Source organism: Pestalotiopsis fici (genome assembly GCF_000516985.1).
Source record: "Pestalotiopsis fici W106-1 unplaced genomic scaffold PFICI_Scf_6, whole genome shotgun sequence".
Taxonomy (NCBI): domain Eukaryota; kingdom Fungi; phylum Ascomycota; class Sordariomycetes; order Amphisphaeriales; family Sporocadaceae; genus Pestalotiopsis; species Pestalotiopsis fici.
The window spans coordinates 1518594-1539653 of record NW_006917096.1 but is presented as its reverse complement, the minus strand read 5'-3'; the positions used below and the strand labels follow the sequence as shown (position 1 = coordinate 1539653).

Below are 21060 nucleotides of genomic sequence, written 5' to 3'. Positions count from 1 at the left end.
ATCACGCAAACACCCCTCCCATCCCACAACATCTTCCACCATTTCACCATTCCAATCCACATCTTGAAATAGTATTTTCCAAGTGTTTTTATTGTTTTGCAACACATTTCCACACACACACCCGATCTCCGGATCGAACACACTGCCATCATGGACGACTTGAAGGGCCCGCCCAAGGACGGCAAGAAACACTCGCGTGTTTCTAAGTTGACCACCTATGCGCGCCAGGTCTTCACAAACCTCTCTGGTAAGTTTTAGGTTGTCTTCCCTCTTGTCAAGAGAATCATCGCGACTAATCAATTCCATCTCTGTTACAGGCGCCGGATCAAACTCGAACGCGCCCATTTCTCAGACACAGTCTGTTCCCGAGGGACGAGATGACACTCCCAACAAGACATCTGCCGCCTCATGTCATGAGGCCCAGGGAGTCATCACGGAAAAGGAAATTTCCAATGCTCTTCACATCATGCGCGGACCAGTCGATGGTGTTGAAGTTGGCCAAAGTCTTACTAATCTGCTGCAAAATGGAATTAAGGAGCAGTACCTAGAGCAGGACAAGAAGCCCGATGATGACGTTGATGAGAACAACAAGTCCCCGAGGTAAGAATTAATCCACTCGAGAACGTGTTGCTTTTCCTGAGATCACGTAACTGTATGCTGACATGAAACTTCAGACTCGAGGGTCAAACTCAGGACTCACTGGAGTCCCCTACCACTGTACCCAAGCAGCGTCCCTCTTCCTACGCTTTCGGCTCGTCCATTTCTCCCCCAATGCCCAAGACCATCAAGATTTTCGATATTCGCCGATCCCTTTCTGAGCACAACGATTCGGGTTTCCCCAGATCTCTTTACGACTGTGCCAACAGCGCACCCGGTGACCTTGAGCCGAAGCAAAACCCGAGTGATGACGATAAGGAGACGATGCCCAGTGGACGAATGTCACCTGGAACTTTCCTGAAGTTGGCTTCTGGTAGCAAGCGATGGGTTGATCGCCCTACCGAATCAAACACAGAAGTTGTTGTGAGTTCATTGCCTTCACTCGCAAGGACATTTTCTTTTTGTGCAAGAGACCTAACATCGATATCTTCCAGGCCAAGGATCAGCCGGAGCGTGAGTTACGTAGGCGTCCCAAGTCTCCTGAAGTCACCGATGTGCCTCCCTCCGAGCCGCGTGAGACGCGCCGCCCAAAGGGGCTCATGATCCAAAGATGCGAGGAGGATGGCGGACCCATGACGCCCGTCTACGATCTTGCCGAGATCTCCCCCATGCAGTGGGTGTCTCCTGGCATTGACGCCGATCGCGTCTCCCGTCTGAATCCTATTTTCGTGGATCAGTATTCACGAATGGATCCTGTCGCTGGCGAGAAGCTCAAGCGACTCAAGCAAGGCCTCATTCCAGAGACTGGAATCCCAAATACGGCTGCGACAGTGAAGAAGTACGATACCGTAAGTGATAAATTGGCAGTCTCTCATTTGTTTTCATGAGATCCTGCTCATGAATAACCTTGCTAATGTATGTGATCATGACAGGACGTTATCGTTGATATTCATGGCGTCATGGAGAAGAAGCGTGGCCTCACTGCCGAGGCTGATGCAGAGACAGACGAGCTGTATGCATCCAATCGCGAGCGCGAGAAGCGCATTATTGAGCTCAGGGAGAAGAAGCAGCTGGCCACTTATGCCGCTTGGCACCTCCAGATGAAGCGCGAGGATGAGGAACAGCAGCAGAAGGCCGAGAAGCTTTCCAAACAGACCAAGCAACAACAAAAATCGGCCAGACTGAAAGTCATCACGTCACGAGTCGGCAGCCATCTTAACCATCAACTGAAGGAGGTTAATTATCAATACGACCGCACCATGGAGGCACTCGAGTGGCAGCGTACTCTGATGGATCACCACAACCACACCATCTTGGAGCTCGAGCACGAGATTCGCGAGACGTGCAACCAGGTGGGCAAGGACGATATCGATGGAGTCTACAAGGAGCTTCTGGACCCGGCCCAGATTTTAGTCTTGCACCAGCCTTCGGCCAAGGAGATGAGAGACTCCAACGCTCCGAGCGAATCTGGCTCTGGTCGTCCTCAGCCCAAGTCGCAGGTGGTCATGGCTCATCCGACCTCGTCTCTCGAGCTCCAGCAACCAGAGGCCCGCCGGAACCTACAGCCCAATATTCAAGACATGGAGAATATGGGCTCAGGATCTGCCTCAGCCTCTGCCTCTACCTCAGGCAATGCTGTTCAAGTGCAACCCAATCATCCTCATCTCGTTCTACATGAAGATGAGGGAATCAGCCTGTCTCTTGATGATGACAACGGCGATCCATATCTCCACTACGGTTACGAAGACATGTCTGATCACGGCTACGTCTCTGGTGGTGATACACCTGTTGGCGGTGTCTCTGGTGCTAATGTCTCTGGCGCTGGTGTCTCTGGTGCTAATGTTTTTGGTGCCAATGATGACCAACAGGAAGCCGCCGTTGCAGAAACTCGCCCCGACAAGGGCAAAGGTAAGGCGGTGGTCCAAGAGGCAGAGGAGACGCAAGAGCCTCCTCGCGTGGCTGAGAGATCCCTTCCTCAGTTCATTCCCTATGCTGGTCCAAGCAACTGGCAGACAAAGTTGGGAATCACCCCAAAGCAATCCATCTTTGGTCCTTTCACGGACACAGGCAATGTTCAGGAGCGACGGGAGGGCCCAAAGCCTGATCCCCCCATCGGACGATATATGTTCAAACTCCGTGGAATCGGTGGATTCAGGAACTTTATGTATATGCGTCCATTCAAGGTGCGCAAGGGTCGTAAAATTCCGCCAGGATTGAAGACGCAGTCGGCCGCGGCCTACGAGAAGACCCAGTACTTCTCGGAGGAGGATTGTTGGATGTCCGACGACATTTGGTACAATCTCCTCTGTGGCATTGAACGTGAGAGACCATATTTGCCCCACGACCTGACGTCTGAAGAGATCGAAGCGCTTGAGTTGGCCTCGACTGAATTCTGGGAGGCCTCGTCTGGAAAGCTTGGAGATCTCTACTCGCCCAACGCATTCCTGTATCAGAAGCGCAGAATCGAGGCAGCACAACGTGCCTTTATTGATGAGGCCAATCGCATCAAGGCGCGTCGAGAGACTCAGGCCCAGCAGACTGAGGAGCACGACAGCTACTGCTGCTGCGATAACTGCATCCTCCAGAATGTGGGCAGCGGCCTCGGGGCATCGACCACGTCGACCACCACCCAGACACGGCAGAGTCTCCGGGCTCGCACTCTTGACACTCTTTACCGAGGCGTCGACTCGACGACCAACGCCACTTCTCCCGCCGCCCCCCGACGGAGGACCGTGGTCATGTTCCCGCCCCAGCAGCCCGCAGCTCAGACGGGACAGCAGGCCGACAGCAGCGCTCCCGCCTACGTCCAGCACTTTGTCGCCCCCGAGACAAGTTACTACGACACGGGTGCCCTCGACACCCACTGGGAGGAGGAGGAAGACGAGGGAGAGACTGGTGCTACTCAAGCCGCCACTACTGACGCCTTGGCCACGGCCAGCGTTGAGCATGTCGACCCGAGCCAGGATGAAGACGACATGCAGTTTTTCCTCGAAGACTACATTGGTTTTGACGACGACGACGATGAGGAGGACGGTGATGATGATTTCTAGGTTGTCTGACTTGTACCTTGGCAATGACCAAGATGAGATCAAAGCAGCCACTTTTGATTCTGATACGACTGGCATCAGTGCCGTTGTAATGCTATGGTAATTAATTCACGGAAAAGGGAGAAAAAAATTGGAGAAGAACAGCTGAAAGGATTTGTAAAACCAACCTTGGAAGTAGTTCAGACTAGATAGTATACCCGAATGCGTTGTCGAGGTGTCACCAAAAAAGAAGTAGATAGTTCCTGCCGGCGTGCAGATGAGATAGGTAGTAAATAAATCAGATGTAGTCTGTATTCTGTCTTTCAAGAAATAAATTGTGTTGTGAATCTAATCTATGACCTTCAAGTGCTCGCCCATCATGTACAGTTCGTTTTCCCGACAAGGTTTGGGCATCAGCTTCTCCAAAGAAAGAGAAGCAGATTTCGACCAACTATAATCGTCGTTGAGGGGGCGTTTCAAAATTTGCCTCTAGGTTGTCAGTTCTCTGATGTTTTATCATCTTGACATTTCTGTATCCTCTACTCGAAGCCAGCGAGCCTCAGTATTCATGCCCTCATCTTCCAGAACCCTTTGCCCATTATCCGCGGCTCGTTCCCATATCCGAGCAACGTCTGTGGTTTCTATAATGCTCATCTTGCGCACTGCGAGGTGCTGCGGAGGAACGCGCAAGACTGGGGCCCGAAACGCCACTACATAGATGATCAAGGCAGCGACCTTTAGCGCCAGCGCGTCACTGTTCCTCATAAACCTAGCGTTGAAGAGGAATACTCCGCAGATGAACTGGGTGATATTCATCTTGCCTCCCTTCGTGGCCAAAGGTCGGGCAGCAGCGGTTGTGGACTGACCTGTCATGTGTATTGGGGTTTCTCTCACCGAGGTGGGAAGGACAGGAAATTTATCAAAGCAGCTCCTTTTGTGCAACTAACATGATTTAACTATCAAGATCGGGTACTTGGCTTTGTTGTGGCATCAATTGTTCATCTAAGTGGCAACGTCTTTGTTATCAGAGCTATGCTGGTTGCTATACTGCCATCAAGCCTCGGGTCTCGGTACACCAAAACGGACAATACGGTTCTCCACAAGCCTCAAGAATGGTTCTTGCTCTCATGAGGCTCAGGTAGGCTTTTGAATATTGGGCCCATCAAGTAGGACAAGGTCCCGAATTTCTCCGCTGGGATCGTCCACAAGCCTACAAAGTCTCCCGCTGACTGTGGAACTTCGAAAACACTATCCGCCTTGAGGTCCTTCCGTGCCTCTGGGATTCTCTCAAGCATGTGTGCATGATGAGACCTCTTTCGATTCGCTAATCTCTTCACCTGATCTTCATGCATCATTGAGATCTCGCGATGGTTGCTTGTGAGAAACTATGGTCCATGTCGTCAGCCATGCAGTCATCAGCACGTATCAGTTTTGACCTACAGCAATAGAAACAAAAGCCTCGGAAATCCGCTCAACATCCAGGCGAATCATTCTCTCATCCAAGTGCAGAGTCTGAACCAAAGGCCTCTCGCCACGAGTTCCAAGAGTCTGTACGTTTCCAGACTCGTGTAGAAAACTCAGACTTGACGGCTCGTCACTCATAGACTTGAAGGTGGCCTCGATTGCTATCACAGGATCAGAAATTCCATCCCGGGTTTCACCTTTGATGAATATCTTCTCTGCCACGCCATGGGTCACGGTAGGGAGATTGAGGATCAGTTGTTGACTCCGCTCTTTGAACTTTGATGCGTACTGAACTCCAACTGCATCAAATCGATGGTTACATAGCCAGACAATGGTATCAAGCGTCTCGTAGGGATTCTCTCGGTGTTGGGTGCGTACAGCATCATCCATAAGTTGTCCCTGTGGCATTCTACCCACCTTTCTTCCTCTGGATGTTGTGATTGCAAGACCCAACGTAGGGCCGACTCTTCCGATTCGATTGAACCTGTTGATGACTTGACGCCACGTGACTATTTCTCTGATCTCCTCGCCTGGTTCGAGTTCAAGAGTCGCATAATGCTCCAACCACTGACCAAGGACAGTCGTGCCCCTCTTGCCTGGATAATCCAATCGAAGGCCGGAGATGCCAGGGGCGTCTCGATCAGACTTCCTCACGTGAGAGGAAATTTGTATGCGATAGACTCCGGCGAGCTTGGCTTGTGTGAAAGAGTAACCGCCGCGCCATTCCAATTCCAATGAGAGGTCCGCTGGTAGATCTGCATGCGAAGAGATTGGTACCGAGGCTCGGGAGACGATTGAAGCCTGCTGGCTGGAATGCGCGGTCCGTGTGCATCTTGCCACAATGTCACTGATCTCGCCAGCCGGGTACCTGAGCTTGATGAAGAAGCCAGAAATGATGGTTCCTGCCGGCGCAACTGTTGTTTTCATGGAGGTTGTCTCTAAAATCTGCTTGTCGCCTAAAAGCTCAAACTTCTTACTTCGGCCAAAGTTGGTTCGAAACATAACGAGCTGGACCACGCCAAACTGTCCCGAGTACCCTATTGTGAAATCTTCGATCCTCTCGCCATCTTGGCCCGCAATCATGAAAGTTTGCACAATGCAAGGGACGACTTGTGAGCCAAGTCTGTAACACTTTTGCCCAAACACACGTTCACTTCCGTCGTTGTACACGAAGGAAAGGCCAAGTATTACCTGTGGATATTCTCCCATGTAGACATTCACCATGGCAAGAGATCTCAATAGCTCTCCATTGGAGCCTCCGAAGCCGGCATAAAGGCAAAGGTTGAAATGTGGTGACACACCCGATTCGTGGATTTCCCACCGAGGACATTTTTCAGGCGGCAAAGTCGGAGACCATATTTCGGCTATTGCTGGATGGTCTGGCTGAGGAATATTCGAAGAATTTGAACCGGTTTGATTCAATTGCAGAGAGACCAATTTCCATGCCTTGAGTCGGGTTAACCTCATTGTCGTTTGGTTTTGTTTGCATGAAAAATACTCACATCAAGTCCAACGAGAAACTTTGCGTCGCATATACTTTCATTGAACTCAATTTCAGCCACGCCGCTCTTTACATCCATGGTTGCAAAGTCGCCAAATTCTTGGGTATAGTCACGCTGACTGCCCTTCATATCAAAGCACAGCCCGACAATTCCGTCGATGACAAGTCGCACCCTCAAGGCTTTCAAAACATCATTCTTGTCAAAATCAACCTTTTGCTCATGGGCCGTGCTGACATAGCCCACTCTACCGAGCTCCTCTTTGTCATTGTTGAGGGGACCGCTCTCGTTGATGATGCGCAAGCCGCTGATGAAAGACGTCTCCACATGGGTGATGACTGTTACTGCAAGGGTAACCTTTTCGACAGCTGACGCCTTGGTCCAATCAAGGACTTGTTTTTCAAAGATGTGGCATCCCGCATCGAGTTCCTTGTTCGTCCCGGACGTTCTCCAGGTTGCACTCTCGGGTGTCGGTATCGTGTACCCATATGACACTTTACCAGATGCCATAGCAGACCAACTGCCGGAAATTACATCGCTGTCATCCTGGAATGGGAGTTTTGCAATGCTTGACTCGTTCTTCTGACGTAGTCGGAGCTGAGGAATAACATGATCCAACGTGTTCCACTACAATAACCAAAGTCAGCAAATTATCTAAGAGACACTGGCGTTCTGGGCCAGCTGGTTTGAAGTCTTGTTTCCAGGTACTTGAGTCTAGATGATGTTTGATGAATGCAGTATTATGGCAATTAGTTCTCGTCTAAATATTCACTTACTATTCGCTGCCGGTTGCGGAAGCCGTGATCATCTGACTTTAGCTTTTGCATCGTATAGATATACAATTGATGCCAATCAACGGACTGTGGAGGTAGGGCGTGTTGCCGATTGGCAAACACAAAGGCTAGCTCGCCCTCTCCTTCAAAGCGACTCGCCCAGAAGGCCTGTCCCAGAAGCGAAGGCTGGGATGCCACAGCGACTGACCGGGAAGCCAGGCGCAGGTTATGAACCGATGCAGATGCGAGATGCCTTAGAATGAGCATGACAATCTCATTCGGGAGGATGGCAAAGGCATCCTGCATCTTTACAGCGTCTGTCGGTCTTAGAGCTGGATATGAGGGATGATTGGAATCGGCCAGCTGTTTGCTGAATTGCTCATCAGGACTTGAAAGCGCACGATGCGGATGGCGAGAATGGTGGAAATCCAATCCATAATCATGACCTGGCAACAAGCGCCTGCTGCCGTCGGTTGGTGTGTTGTAGAAGATGGCGAAGAGGTGATGAGCGACCTGTGACGGCTCAGGTTCTTCACCTTCAGCGGGGCGAATACGGTAAAGAAGAAGCTGCCAGCAGAACTCGTGGAATGGGAAAGTCCAGTAGGAACGAACCCTCTGTTCAAGCTCATGTGCCTCAAGGAGCATTCCAGGCCTGGCGACATCAGAATGGTAGTCCGCGTCGGCGCATACCTCGTTATGATAATTGAGAAAACCTGATCCAGTGATGAATGGGTCTTGGTAGCCTTGCTTCGTCCTGACTAGATGGAGTTGATCGTTATGGTAAGCCGCTTTCTTGTGTGATATTTTTCGTCACGGGTTACGCAGAGCGTTGTAACTGATCTAGAGAAAGCTTACCTGCGCGGACTTTTTGGTCCCATCTTAGGGGGTTTGAATCATCGACAGGAGTCCCGTCATGTTGACCAATGTAGACACCGCAGAGGGAGCAGGAAGTGGACTGATCCATCTTCTACGTGATATACCGTTGCACTGGGGATCAAGAGGAAGTTGTGGTATTAGACCCGGGCAGCAGTCAAGCACATTACTTGAATATCCCAGAGAGCATATGACAAAATTGCAAAGGTATTTACTATTTGTCCTGCAAACGATGGCGGCAGGAAAACAAACACTTGAATTTCATGTTCTGCTGTATGTATTGTCGCTGCCTGGTGGGTCCACATTTATTCTGTGTATATCCGGTCACATACACTAATGTCTACATACTCCATGTCCAAAACTTACTTATGTATCGAATGTACCTAGGCAGTACATATGTACATGGGTACCTCCATCTGGGGTGCTTCAGTCTTTATGATCCCAATGCATCTGGTTAGGTGATTGACGTGAATTGAACGTGGTCCTGTGGCAGTCAGTTCGTGCAGCTGGCTGTCATAAGGTTAATACGATGGACAAGTATGATGAACAGGGTCTTTTCTTGGTGGATATATTCTCCTCTTCATTGTGCCTTGTGACAAGTTTTTGAACAATATGATATAGTAAAATATTGGTCCAAAAAGGATTAGATTTATTCATGCTCCCCCTATGGTATATTACAATAACGCCGTGCCCGGAATTTCCAGCCATTTTCGCCGGCTCCTTATTCCTCACTTTCCTCAAATCAGGCCAGGAATGATTGCAAATGTATGCACCTTGATGCGCAGAAATCCCCCCAACGCCAAACATGCAAATAATTGAACAATTGGAATGAAAAGAATGCACTCATGCTCTTTACATCTCCATGAGCTCCACTGGCGGTCTTGCAGTATGTGCCAGGATCGGCTTCTCCGTGCCGAGAGGGCTGACGTCCATATCTATCGGCGAATCCGTCATGTCATCAACGGCAATGCAGGGAAGTGCAGGGCTGCCCTTGGTAGGCTCATCTGGCCGGAAAATAAGAGTGCTGCTGCGACTCCTGGTTGTCGCCGAGGCGCCCTCAATCGGTGAGATGGGAGAGTCAATGGATGGCACATTGCGGTGGTGCAGCTTGGCCAGCGCATCAGCCAGGTCCTCAGCGTGGACCAGCTTGTTGGGCGCATCCTCGAGGCGCATCTCCCAGCCACAGGGTGGCGACGGGGGAGGGCTGATGAAGAAGAGCTTACCAGCATCGGGAAGCGCCAGGTGCTGGTCTTGGTTCAGGTTGAGTGGCGTGTGCTGGCCAAAGTAGACACGGCAGCGCTCGCCCATGATGGCCTCGCCATCCCAAATCGATCGCACCTTGATCGCCGCCTGCTCATCGGCAAAGGAGCACACGATGCGCCGGAAGGACTTGAGTGGCGACCAAGAGTTTACAGGGGCAGTCTGGCAGATGAGGTCCTTGATAGTTTGAAGATTGTCAGGTCGAAAGATCTCGAGATCGTTAAGGTTGGTGATCAGGAGAGTGTTTGTCGGTGTGACGGGTTGTGAGAGTGGTGGCAAGTTGGAGAGATCGAGCTTGAGCGAAGCACGCGAGGATGCGCGGCTCGAACGGCTGGAAACGGGCCGCGAGGGCAGAGAGGTCGTCGGGGATGTCGACATGTCTGTTGAGTGTGTGTGTGTGTGTAGGTTGTGGGAAATAAAGAGTCGTTTTCGATTCAAGTCGAAGGCAGGGGTTTGTTGACCGCTGCAGTTACAAGATCTTGTAAAGTCTGATTGCCGAAGAAGCTTGAGAGTACTGATTCTTGTCGACGGAGATAGTCGTATTAATGAGTAAGGACTATATGCCTTGTTTCGAGTCTTCTCTGTAGAGATGAGTTGTTTTTCGGTGTTGTCTGAAAGAGAATTCGAATGCAAGTCTGGTGGTGTGCTCGACGTCTATATGTAATGGAAGAGCAGTGTGGCTGCGCGGAGGGAGACAAGCAGATGGAAGCAACCAGAGTCCAGCGCTAAGCCGTGCCAATGCACGATTTGGATCCAGTGCATGTGTGCTGCAAGCCACCCAAGCTGGGCCAGGGCAAATCGAAACCAAACAGGCGCCGCCGCTAAGCCAAACAGATAGGCCTCGAGCAGACCAGGGGGAGGCTGTGGGCAGTCACTTCGGCATGCCACCGCAACTGAAATCCCCACCTGAGTTCTTGTTTCCTGTGGTGCACCCCCACCCCACAGTACAGGTAGTTTAGGTGGATTGCTGCGACCGCTAGTGTACCCTCTGTCGTATCGTACCTTGCAGTCGCAGTGCTATGAGATTGCCACGATTTGGCCATGGCCCTCCTCGATCAACACAGGTCCAGCCTCCATGGAATATCTGATACTGCCAGGGATCCATCTGTCTATACTACACAGTATACAGAGGTAAATTTCAAAAGTTTAAGTCATGGTCCGTGCATCTTCTCATGTGCGCCGATACCCAAGCTGTCACTGGAGCACTGTACGATTTACTTCGGTTTGCTTCTATACCATACTTGACTGTGCCTACCCGATTGATTAGTTGCACAATAGGCCATATACAGGAGGTCAAATAAGGTGAACTAAGTATGCTTCTGGAATTTATATGCTTTATTCTATTATCTTGGCTCTTTAAATCCGAATATTAACGAAAAATTTCTTAGGGTTAGGGTTAGATCAGAAGTACTGCGTACTGTGTGTCGTTGTACTAAAAGCCGTTATCCTACTGTAGAGTGTGCACGGACCATGACTTAAACTTTTGAAATTTACCTCTGTACGTGTAAACTACATTACACGTGTATCTTGGTTTGACATGCAGGCATACCAGAACGCTAAAGTTCATGTATCCACGCTACATCTTGCGGGGATAGATAGAGGCGTTGAGGCTTTGTCAACCATGATCAGTCCTCTCGCAAAGCCATCCGACTCTTACGCAGCTGCGGGTACTCTACGATCTATGTGTGCACCATGATCCTCGTTTTTTTTCCCCCCCCTTCCCGTCTGTGTGAACAGTCCACCAGATATACGAGATTAAACTATTGTATCGATTGTAGAAGATCCCTATACCATGCATGTGTTTAGAGGACACGAGCACTAAATGACGTTGTGGCAATACGTACTACTTGCAAATTCAGTGATTAAGAAACAGAAAATTCTGTAATTGCGGACAGACTCATCAGCATGTCCGGCGCACTCGGTTGTCAAGGTAATCAAACTTCACTGCCGGCTGACGTCCTCACAAGTGGCACTAACTAGCAATTCAATCTCCATGCTCACACGGGGGCCCGGCTTTATTCCAACGATTAACTCTAAAGGCCCTGCCTTGGCCAATGTCACTTGCCACCAGTGGCAGGCGCAGCGACAAAGTTTTTTTGCTGCGAATTTGGTCATCCGCCTGGCTTGGCTCATTCCGTTTGATGTCACGACCAAGCCATTTCAGTCCTTGCTATCCGAGAGAATGCGAGCACATTGCTTGGAATGCGAGCCCTGCTGACGGTAGTCCGATTGCTGCGGTTCAGTGATCATATCGTGACGGATTATGAAAATATGGAATTGCCGGATTTCATCGACACGAATCAGGGACCAGCCACAAATTGTTTCGTGGTACTGAAGGTAAGGTAGGTACCGGTGGTGGGGTTTCCGGGTGCCCCGCGCCAACGATCCCGGCTTGGTAATTACCTGTACGTGCTCCCAACTGTACCTACAACTGGCAACTGGCTACCTCCGACGACTCTAAACGCCATGGACAGCGTGTAGGTTTCAAGACTGAATCACGGCAGCCAAAAAGCAAAGGATGGAGACAACCCACGAATGACAATATGCGAATTTCAAGGTTACTTACTTAGTTGCATCTCAAGAGTTTCCTCTTTTTTAAGTGGATAGCATTTCTCCTCATTAACCGCTTCACTCAACAAATCCCTCGTCGGCGAATTACTACCACGTTTTTTTGCTCGTACTCTTGACTCGCATGTGCACAGCCTCGTTGGCCTCTCTTTGCCCCCCCACAGGCCCGGATCGCCCTCGCTACTGTACGACACTGGATCTCTCCGAGACAGCAGACAGACACCACACACACACACATACACTTCACCTAGACCTATCTGACCAACTGGGCCGGAACCACTGGTCGGCATTCCATCTGAAGAGATCCAGACCAATCCATACCAGCTCTCGCATTATCAGCGCTGCAACGACAAGTAAATGCCTCCCTTGTCTCCCTAGGAATGAGATTGCACCTGAGTGGCGGCTGAAGTAGTTTTTGGCATGACTCTTCTCTTTTCCCCTTCAACACAGCCTTCTTCCAAGCCTGAGGTCGCTTGCGAATCAATAACCTACGGCAATCCCAAAGGCAATAGTGCGCACAAGTGGTTACATGTACCCTTCCTTCCGTCCTAGCTTACCTTGGGGAATTGGGTGCGAATTTTGCAAACGAATGTGCCAGCTCCACTCGTTTTAGAGAAGCAGCGCCTCAAACCTTGACAAGACATCCCAAGTCTTCTGTGACGGATAACCACTGCCACTCGATGCAGTAGTGAAGATGATACTCCGGAACAAGATGCAGCCAGTCTTGATGAATCAGTACACATGTGCAGTTGCGGATGCTTCTCATCATACTAACCCCCTGGCATAAAGAAGCATACACACTCATTATTATGCTGTCTATTCGCCCTATGCACCTGTGCTCCGTATTATTACCAGCCCAAAAGCCAACTGTCGGCCACGCAATCCGTCTCCATACGATAAGCCTAACCTATAGGGCTCTGCACACTGTTAGGTCGCCTTCCCCATTCGGCAATCCGCAGCCAATAGGTCGTTGTGTGCTCGGCTCGCCGTTGCGGGGATATTGCTTACTAGTTTGGCCATTTTTCCATCCCCCCTGCTCCAACAAGCTGGGCAAAGATCTGCCCTGCTCCTCTGGCAACTGGTGGTTCATATGCCTTGCTGTCAGCCATGAATCCTTTAGGGAGGCTGGATCATGTTGCTGGGCAGCGGACCGCAAAGGGTGATGCTGTCAGCCTATACTAACAAACATTGATCACTCGATATACTAGCCACTGCCCAAGACGGTGACTTCAAGTTGACTTTGCGGTCCAAGTTTCCATGTCTTAATTATGGCTGCAGGTTCTCTCTGCCTCTACTGTGTACATATGATCGTCGCCTGCACACTTTGATCCACTTGTTGTCGATCACCGTTTTCTACAACGCTTTAAAAGACGGTCAAGGGGATCACAAGATCCAACCTGTACCAGGAAAACATGGCATTTTTTAATCACCCGTCCAAAAACATATGATATCATTTCTAATTAGATATTGAAAGAGATTATGCGCACACGGGAGGATACACGGGAGGGGGAAAAAAGGGTTGCTACAAGCTAACTGCCTTCAAGCGAACGTAGCACTGCGTGGGCTCCCTCGCAAACCTCTGCACGGCCTCGTATCCGCCCAATGCCCCTGGCGTCGACAGCAGCTCAAATTCCCAGAAAATCAGACCAAAGTGAATTCTGAGGGCCTGTAGCGCAAGCCTCTTGCCAAAGCAACCGCGCAGCCCCAGGCCAAAGGCCAAGCTGGGACCGGCCTGAGAGTTGTACACTTCGGCGCCCGTGTCGGGCTCCCTCTGGAGCCAGCGCTCGGGACGAAACGCACTGATGCTCTCATCGTCCCAGGCTCCCGTGAGAGAAGACTTTGTCATTGTCCGCCGAGCCCCAGGGCTGCGCATGTCGTCCTGGACGGGCATGTTGGGCTCCAGGTACCCCGGCCCGTTGGCCATGAGAAAGACATTGGTGCCCCTGGGAATGTGGCGACCCAGCACGGTGCTGTCCTGCTGGGCCTGGCGCACGACAAAGGCAATAGTATTGGCATGGCGCAGCACCTCGTCCACCACGGCATCGAGGTAAGGAACCGGCGCCTTGGTGATCTCGGCATAGGTCGGGCGGCGCTGCTCCCGCGCCGCCAGGGGCAGGGCAGCGCGGAGCTCGTCGCGGAGGCGCGCCTGGGCGGCCGGGTGGTCCGTCATGAGCTTGATCCCCCAGGCCATGGCCGTCGCCGTCGTGTCGTGCCCCGCCATCATGAAGCCAAAGAACTCGTCGGCAATCGCCCGCTTGCGGTACTCGGGCTCGCGGCCCTCCTTGGCCGCCACGTCGCGCTCGCGCAGCAGGACCGAGTGCAACGCGCTCTTGGGTTTGGTGTCACCCTCGCTGATGAGCTGCACATACTCATCTACATTGTTTCGAATGTATTGATCTTTGACGGCTTCGGCTTTCCTCATGTAAGGAAACTTGCGCATGACCCACGAGGTTAGTACTGGAGCTGGAGACAGCTCCAGTACTAACCGAGTTTGACAGCGTGAGAATGGCAGAGAAGATTTCTGGAACACTTCCTTCTGGAAATCCCACCGGCTCATCTACGTGATCTGGGATCCTAGGCTTCCATCTCTCCAAGGCCTGGATACGTTGTATGGTGTTGCTCTCAGACTCTTCCAGACCAAAAGAAGAGGCAAAGATGGAGTCGAGTGCCTCAAAGGTTATGTCGTGATGAGCCGAGAAGGGATGACCATTTGCCAGCTTGCTCTTGAGGTGCCACAACTTGAGCAGTGTATTCACTGATTTGTACACATCGGGCGCGCTGATCTCGCTGATAAAGGTGGGTGCCATCAAGTGGTTGATGAGGTTGCGGCTATTCTTGAACCGCGCGTCGGTGGAGATGAACTGGATATGCTGCTCTGGCAGGATCCCGCCAATGAGCTCCTCAAAGAACTCGCTACGGTCAAACTCCTTGCCCCGGCGCAGCAGGATATCCTGACTTTCAAAGGGGTCCGTCACGATCACCCAGGGGAGCCCGCCGGGCTTGATGAAGGCCTGCACAATCGGGCTCTGGTGGCGTGTTGTGAGCGATGTGAGCCAACACTATAAAATGTGCAGCCATAGTGTCAGTGTCATCTTGTCAATGATTTGGGCCGATTGGATCTACTCCAACCATGATGACTGGAAGTGATCCCTTACAAAGATGCGCTTGGTACGCATGACATATCCCATCATCTCCGGGACATCACCAAATAGTTTTGCAGCCGCATCGCGATTATATGGAATGCCGGGGAGCGGTTTAGGTCGAAGAAAATTGAATGTCGCGAACAAAGCTACAACAATGACGCCTAGGACCAAAGTCCCTCTAACCGTAAGGACCGCGTCCATCCTGTGCTTTACGACTGGAGGTTCATGAGAAATTGCGGTTCTGAAATCTGTGAGTTACAGTTGAGAATATAAAGAGATTACCACAGTGACGGATAAATACTTGGGCCATTGATGAGCGAGTGAGATTGATGGTGGCAAGCCAAGTATTCTGGCAGTGATCAACACACGAGACCACAATGCATATCAGAAATTTCCGCAATGGTTTGCTATAGTCACAACAGGATTGGGCACACGAGTGAATTGCTACTCCACAAACTGACATTGCTCAGTTGGAGAAGCCCCTCTGTGATGAATCGGCGGAGTGCGGTTTCTCTTATTTTTGAGCGTATAGATCGAATATTACGGGATACCTACTCGGGGAAGAATCCTCATCTTGGAGTGTAAGACGGCTTAGAACCTGTAGCGCTCACCATATCACCCGCCTGCATGAGACCCTGGTCGGACACGCATATCATCTCGATTATTGCCCATCTACGAGCGTACGTTGGAAGTAGTGTCGCATAGTCTTTCTCTGCCGCATATGCACAATGCAGGTGTACGTTGTACACCATCCAAACATAAGTTGTCACCGGCTGCTGTGAGTTGCAAGCTGACAGGAAATTTTCATAGCAGATTTTGGCCATTTGCACAACCTGATGAACGCCAATGTGTGTTTCATTCCAGATTCCACCGCCAGGAGCAAGTTTCGAACTGGATCTGAGAACGAGACCAGGCAGCGTACAATTTCGATAATCATGCAATGTGACCGAGGACTTCCCCCGGCCCTTAATCTGCGGGCCTACGGGTGTGGTCCTTCCTTGGCCGCGAACCCATCGGCAGACCCTCGGGGCCTGGTAATAGCTGCCAACGCCACGGACCGAGGACCTAGGCAGTAATTCGTGTGTAATTGATTTATAATGATCCAGCAACAAGATCGAAATTCTTTGATGCATAGCGGTACTTGGCGGTAGTGGCCGTCAGAGCTGCGAGATGATCGTATTACCTTTACAAGTATACGAACGTCGAAAAGGTGCTCCTTATAACGTGCAGCATGATGTTCTTCTCCAGATAGAACACAAAAAGTATCGCTTGCTCACTTGGAATGGAGAGATCAAGATCATTGCCAGCTCGATGATCGTAGAGGCAAACACTCAGTGGTCTTTGCCGTCAAACTCTAGCCCACAGCTCGGTCTCTTTTTCCCGAGACCAAATAAAGTAGAGACAAGATAGATTGTCTCTTCGTTGGATGTACTATTAAACTTACATATATTGGTACAGGTAGAGGGTCTCTATACAAGCAAAGTCCAAGCCACTTCCATGGCCGGAATCTAAAAGTGTCGTTTACCGGAGCTCAACGCCTAATTTCTCGACTAGAGCCTGAGTGACCTTGTCGTGCATCTCGTTGGTCTCTTGGTTGGTCAAGGTACGCTCGAGGCTGCGATAGTTGATCCTATAACACAAGCTGCGCCTGCCAGTCTTTGGGTGAGTGAAATCATCGATACGCTTGACGTCTTCTACAGTGTCACCGCAGATGCTGCGGACGATTTCCATGACGTCGTTCTCGTGAAAGTCATGAGCGTTAGCCTTGACATTACCGCCGGCAGATGAAGTTGACTTGAGCCAGAATGACACGTCCTTGGGGCAGCCGGGGTATTTGGAGAAGGGCACGAAGCGCCTCAGTGATTCGAGGTTGTCTGAGACGCCAGTGAATTGGTTCAAGAAACGATTGTCCTGCGACCAGAAGAGCCGGATGTCAGGAATCTGGAACAGCAGCATTGCTATCCGCTCCAAACCAATGCCAAACGCCCATCCAAGCTGGCTGGGCACGCCAGCGTTGATATAGAGGTCTTGCTTCACGACACCACAACCCAAAACCTCGAGCCAGTCGCCAGCATAGTATACCTCAAGCTCCCAAGAGGGACTTGTGAAAGGAAAGTATGCTTCCACCCATCTGACTCTCAGAGGCTCATCCACAAAGTTGGGGTCGGCCTTCTTGGCAGCCTGGGCGGCACGGCTAAAGATCTCGACGACCATGAGCTCTAACGAGCGCTTCAGATGAGCACCAATGGCCTCGGCCTCGTCGGGTGAATGATGTCCAGACTGCAGGGGGTTGCGCTCGGGATGGTAGGGCGGGTTGGGGTCCTCGACCTTCATGCTGTGCTTCGGCAATTTTTCTACATCCGACCAAATGAGCTGGGAGATGTCTCCGGATGCACTAGCGGCAGAGCCGCGATCCCAGCTCCGGGCGCCTTCCATCTGGTGGAACACAGGATAGTGGCTCCTGTCAACCTCATCTCGACGATAGACATCGGCGCTGATGAGGTAGCCGGGCGACAGGTTTGCGCGAAAGACATCGGCCTGATGCGCCGAGGTGTGTGTTCGAAGCAGTGTAGACTCGTTGATGTAGTACGTGTCCGACTTTGCGCGACCAGGGTGGTCGGACGGGAAACCGAGAGAATCAAAGTTTTGGAGAGTACTAACAACTGGATCGAAGGTATTGTGGTATTTGTAGGTTGGGGAAGGGAAGACAGATTCGATAATTTGGCGGGTTATGTAGACCGGGTGGTCTTTCTGAAGGTGCAGGCGTCGGGGCACATTGGACAAGATATTTGGTGGCGTGTTGAACCACTTGTCTGTTTTATATTCCTTTCCATTAATCTCTATAGACGAAGAGTTCGTCTTGGGTTGTTGTGGTGTTGCTCGGGGGGAAGCTGGAGGTGTGTTAGTGGCCTTCTTTTGAAGCTTGCTTGGATCACGCCTCTTGAGCATGGCATTGGCACTGACCAGAAGACAAGCCACGCTGAGCTATCCTCTGCCCCAGTGCACCACTCCAGCATGTCTGATTTTGCAGAGAAACCCTTCTCGCACAGCCATAGGCCGCATTGAGTCGAGTCGACCACATTTCGAGGGCACGTCGGCGAACTCGAGCGCGGTGGTATGTCGTCGTTGTTCTACCTCGTCGCAGGACGACCAAAAAGTTTTTGAGGCTTGCAGCGTAATGGCATGTTACTGCATCAACTGGGCCCAGGAGCTCGGAGCCGCGTCGCGCGTCGGGTGAACCAAGGACCCTGACGACATCGGACTAGACCCCTTCTGCGGCCAATCATGGGGCCCTGCATTGTCGCATTTGCAAGCTGAATACCACTAAAATGCCACCACTGGCCGTCACTGGAGTCACCACTGACGACACTGACCAGTGACAGTCAATGCACTAAAAAGCCTGCACTATGACGCGCGGGGGTTGATCCCATGGCCCCCGTCGTTTCTCTCTCCAAATACAAGCCCATCGGCCGAAGGATAAAGTGGATCAAATGCTCTCTCTTGTCTTTTACCTCTGGCCGCTTATCTCCCGAACCGCTACCGCAGCTGATTCGGGAGAACCGCACGAAAAACTACGACCGGTTCTCCCGAGGAATCGTGCTCACCTCTAATTGCGATTACATAGTCTCGAGTTCTCTCTTTCTCAATTGCTACATTATTCCCTTGGCACTATACTCCTAGATTCCTCGATTGCTCACTTGTACCTCATTTGTGCTATTATTACTGCTTATACCTACTCTGTACAAGTTTTACCTTCGATTACTTCGAGGACCAGCTAGGAGCGCAAGACCCGAGGAATTGACGTGGAAAAAAACACCTAGAAATAATGTTCCACCAGGGCAACCAATACTAGAAGTTCGAATTGCTAGCCGAGAGCCGCGGCACCTATCGCGAGCCTCTTTGCCCGTCCTCCTTATTCTCTCCTCCCCGCGAAGGGCATGCAACCGACCGTCTGCATGACCAACAAGATGGCTGTCGCAACACAAGAACAGCCGGCCGCCGGGCCCGCCTCCGAGAACCTCGCGGCCGTGAAGCCGAAACGTCAGAAGAAGCCTCTCCCCAAGCAAATACACTATCCTTTCTGGTTTGGTGGTTCGGCAAGCAGTTTCGCCGCCTGCGTGACACATCCTCTTGATTTGGGTACGTCATTATTCCCTGCAATAATGCTAACATGATACCATGTCCCGTGAATACTCTGCTGACTGAAGTCTCCACCGTGTAGTCAAGGTTCGTCTTCAATTGCGCTCCGGAAATGCCCCCAGCACCATGGTCGGCACCTTTGGCTATATTGTTCGAAACGAGGGCATACTGGGACTGTACTCTGGGCTCTCTGCCTCACTCCTGCGGCAGATGACGTACAGCACGGTGCGCTTCGGCGTCTACGAGGACCTGAAGCGGCGGTTCACCCCCGAGGGCGAGAAGCCCTCGCTGCCGCTTCTGATTGGGCTGTCGTGCTTCTCGGGCTTTTTGGGAGGCATCTCAGGCAACGCCGCTGATGTGACCAATGTGCGCATGCAGCAGGACCGCGCCCTCGCCCCCGAGCAGCGCCGCCACTACAAGCACGGCCTCGACGGCATGCTGCGAATGCTGCGCGAGGAAGGCCCCAAGTCGTGGTTCCGTGGCGTCTGGCCCAACAGCGTGCGCGCCGCTCTCATGAACGCCAGCCAGCTTGCTTCCTACGACACCATCAAGGCCGCCCTGCTGCAGTATACCCCCCTCGGCGACACCACCACCACCCACTTCACCGCCAGCTTCATGGCCGGCTTCGTCGCCACCACCGTCTGCAGCCCCGTCGACGTGATCAAGAGCCGCGTCATGAGCGCCAGTGGTAAAGGTCAAAGCATGGTTGCGCTGCTGCGCGACATCACGGCGCAAGAAGGCGTCAAGTGGATGTTCAAGGGCTGGGTGCCGAGCTTCTTAAGGTTGGGACCGTAAGTCAAACAACCTCAAACCTTGTACCTGATTTTACATGCAGGGAAAAACAAAAAAGACATGGCAGCTAACTGTGTTCCACCTCTCAGACAAACTATTTGTACATTCTTGTTCCTAGAAGCGCATCGCTCGACTTATAGAAAATTCATGGGAATCCCGGATGCTTGAGGCATACATATCCAAGGTAGGGATTACGCGATTGTAGACGTGGAGGAAAACTGAGAGGCACGTCACAAACAGGATCACCGCAAGGTTCATGTCAAGAGGGCGTGTTGGCTTTACATATATACCCGTTTTCAGGGTCATTGGCGTTGGTGGTCTAGATCCTTTTCATCTTCTTCAGCACATGCATTGCATTAGTCGCGGGCGTTTTTGCGGTCTTTTGGTCAGATCAGGCATCAATAAAATCAGATTATGGCTGCATGGATGCATTGTTGTTTCTATTCATGCGATGCAAAGGTATCCTGGTCCTCCAAGGAGAAAGAGACCGGCGTGCTTCAAGACGAGTACTTGATATGTAAGTGTCCGCACACGAAAGTATCTGTTTTCTCGATTGTCGTAGGCCAAGTCGAAATGATCTAGCCATCCTGCACCCTGGACAGCGCGTCTATAGTATGCAAACAGCAAAGCAAAATATCCGCTCCTGGACCATGCTCCAGATTCCTAGTATCGCGTATAGAATGAAGGCTCGCAGTAGATAACCAGCGTGTCTCCTATCGTTTCCAATATATTAGGTGCGTCTCGCACAGCAAACATGCTCGCCTTGGTATTGCCTTCCAAATGCTCTCCCGTGAGGAAAGCCGCTTTTTGAAGGAAGTTGCGCATTCATTGTGCGGGTATGGTTTTGCAATTGTTGTGCTTTTTTGAAATCAATGCCAAAACGCCCTCTGTATGCCATGATGAGTAAGCGCCGGCTCGGCTCATC

At 51.3% G+C, this 21060-nt stretch overlaps 7 protein-coding genes across 7 annotated transcripts; 2 read left to right on the top strand and 5 right to left on the bottom strand.

Moving 5' to 3' along the window:
* Positions 1-150: 150 nt before the first annotated feature.
* PFICI_08936 (uncharacterized protein) lies at positions 151-3647 on the top strand (the record flags this gene model as incomplete). Its single annotated transcript, XM_007837517.1, has 5 exons — positions 151-247; positions 318-600; positions 675-1020; positions 1092-1445; positions 1530-3647. 5 exons carry the CDS (start codon positions 151-153, stop codon positions 3645-3647), a joined length of 3198 nt encoding a protein of 1065 aa, XP_007835708.1.
* Positions 3648-4139: 492 nt separating this feature from the next.
* On the bottom strand, positions 4140-4496 carry PFICI_08935 (uncharacterized protein; the record flags this gene model as incomplete). The annotated part of the gene is made up of 1 exon (XM_007837516.1): positions 4140-4496. One exon carries the CDS (start codon positions 4494-4496, stop codon positions 4140-4142), a length of 357 nt encoding a protein of 118 aa, XP_007835707.1.
* A 233-nt stretch (positions 4497-4729) lies between these two features.
* PFICI_08934 (uncharacterized protein) lies at positions 4730-8323 on the bottom strand (the record flags this gene model as incomplete). The annotated part of the gene is made up of 5 exons (XM_007837515.1): positions 4730-5008; positions 5064-6533; positions 6590-7213; positions 7363-8117; positions 8215-8323. The coding sequence occupies 5 exons, from the start codon at positions 8321-8323 to the stop codon at positions 4730-4732; spliced, it is 3237 nt and encodes a 1078-aa protein (XP_007835706.1).
* Positions 8324-9084: 761 nt separating this feature from the next.
* On the bottom strand, positions 9085-9870 carry PFICI_08933 (uncharacterized protein; the record flags this gene model as incomplete). The annotated part of the gene is made up of 1 exon (XM_007837514.1): positions 9085-9870. One exon carries the CDS (start codon positions 9868-9870, stop codon positions 9085-9087), a length of 786 nt encoding a protein of 261 aa, XP_007835705.1.
* A 3712-nt stretch (positions 9871-13582) lies between these two features.
* PFICI_08932 (uncharacterized protein) lies at positions 13583-15404 on the bottom strand (the record flags this gene model as incomplete). Its single annotated transcript, XM_007837513.1, has 3 exons — positions 13583-14491; positions 14547-15119; positions 15216-15404. The coding sequence occupies 3 exons, from the start codon at positions 15402-15404 to the stop codon at positions 13583-13585; spliced, it is 1671 nt and encodes a 556-aa protein (XP_007835704.1).
* Positions 15405-16724: 1320 nt separating this feature from the next.
* PFICI_08931 (uncharacterized protein) lies at positions 16725-18152 on the bottom strand (the record flags this gene model as incomplete). The annotated part of the gene is made up of 1 exon (XM_007837512.1): positions 16725-18152. One exon carries the CDS (start codon positions 18150-18152, stop codon positions 16725-16727), a length of 1428 nt encoding a protein of 475 aa, XP_007835703.1.
* Positions 18153-19171: 1019 nt separating this feature from the next.
* On the top strand, positions 19172-20138 carry PFICI_08930 (uncharacterized protein; the record flags this gene model as incomplete). Its single annotated transcript, XM_007837511.1, has 2 exons — positions 19172-19343; positions 19426-20138. 2 exons carry the CDS (start codon positions 19172-19174, stop codon positions 20136-20138), a joined length of 885 nt encoding a protein of 294 aa, XP_007835702.1.
* Between the last annotated feature and the right edge of the window lie 922 nt (positions 20139-21060).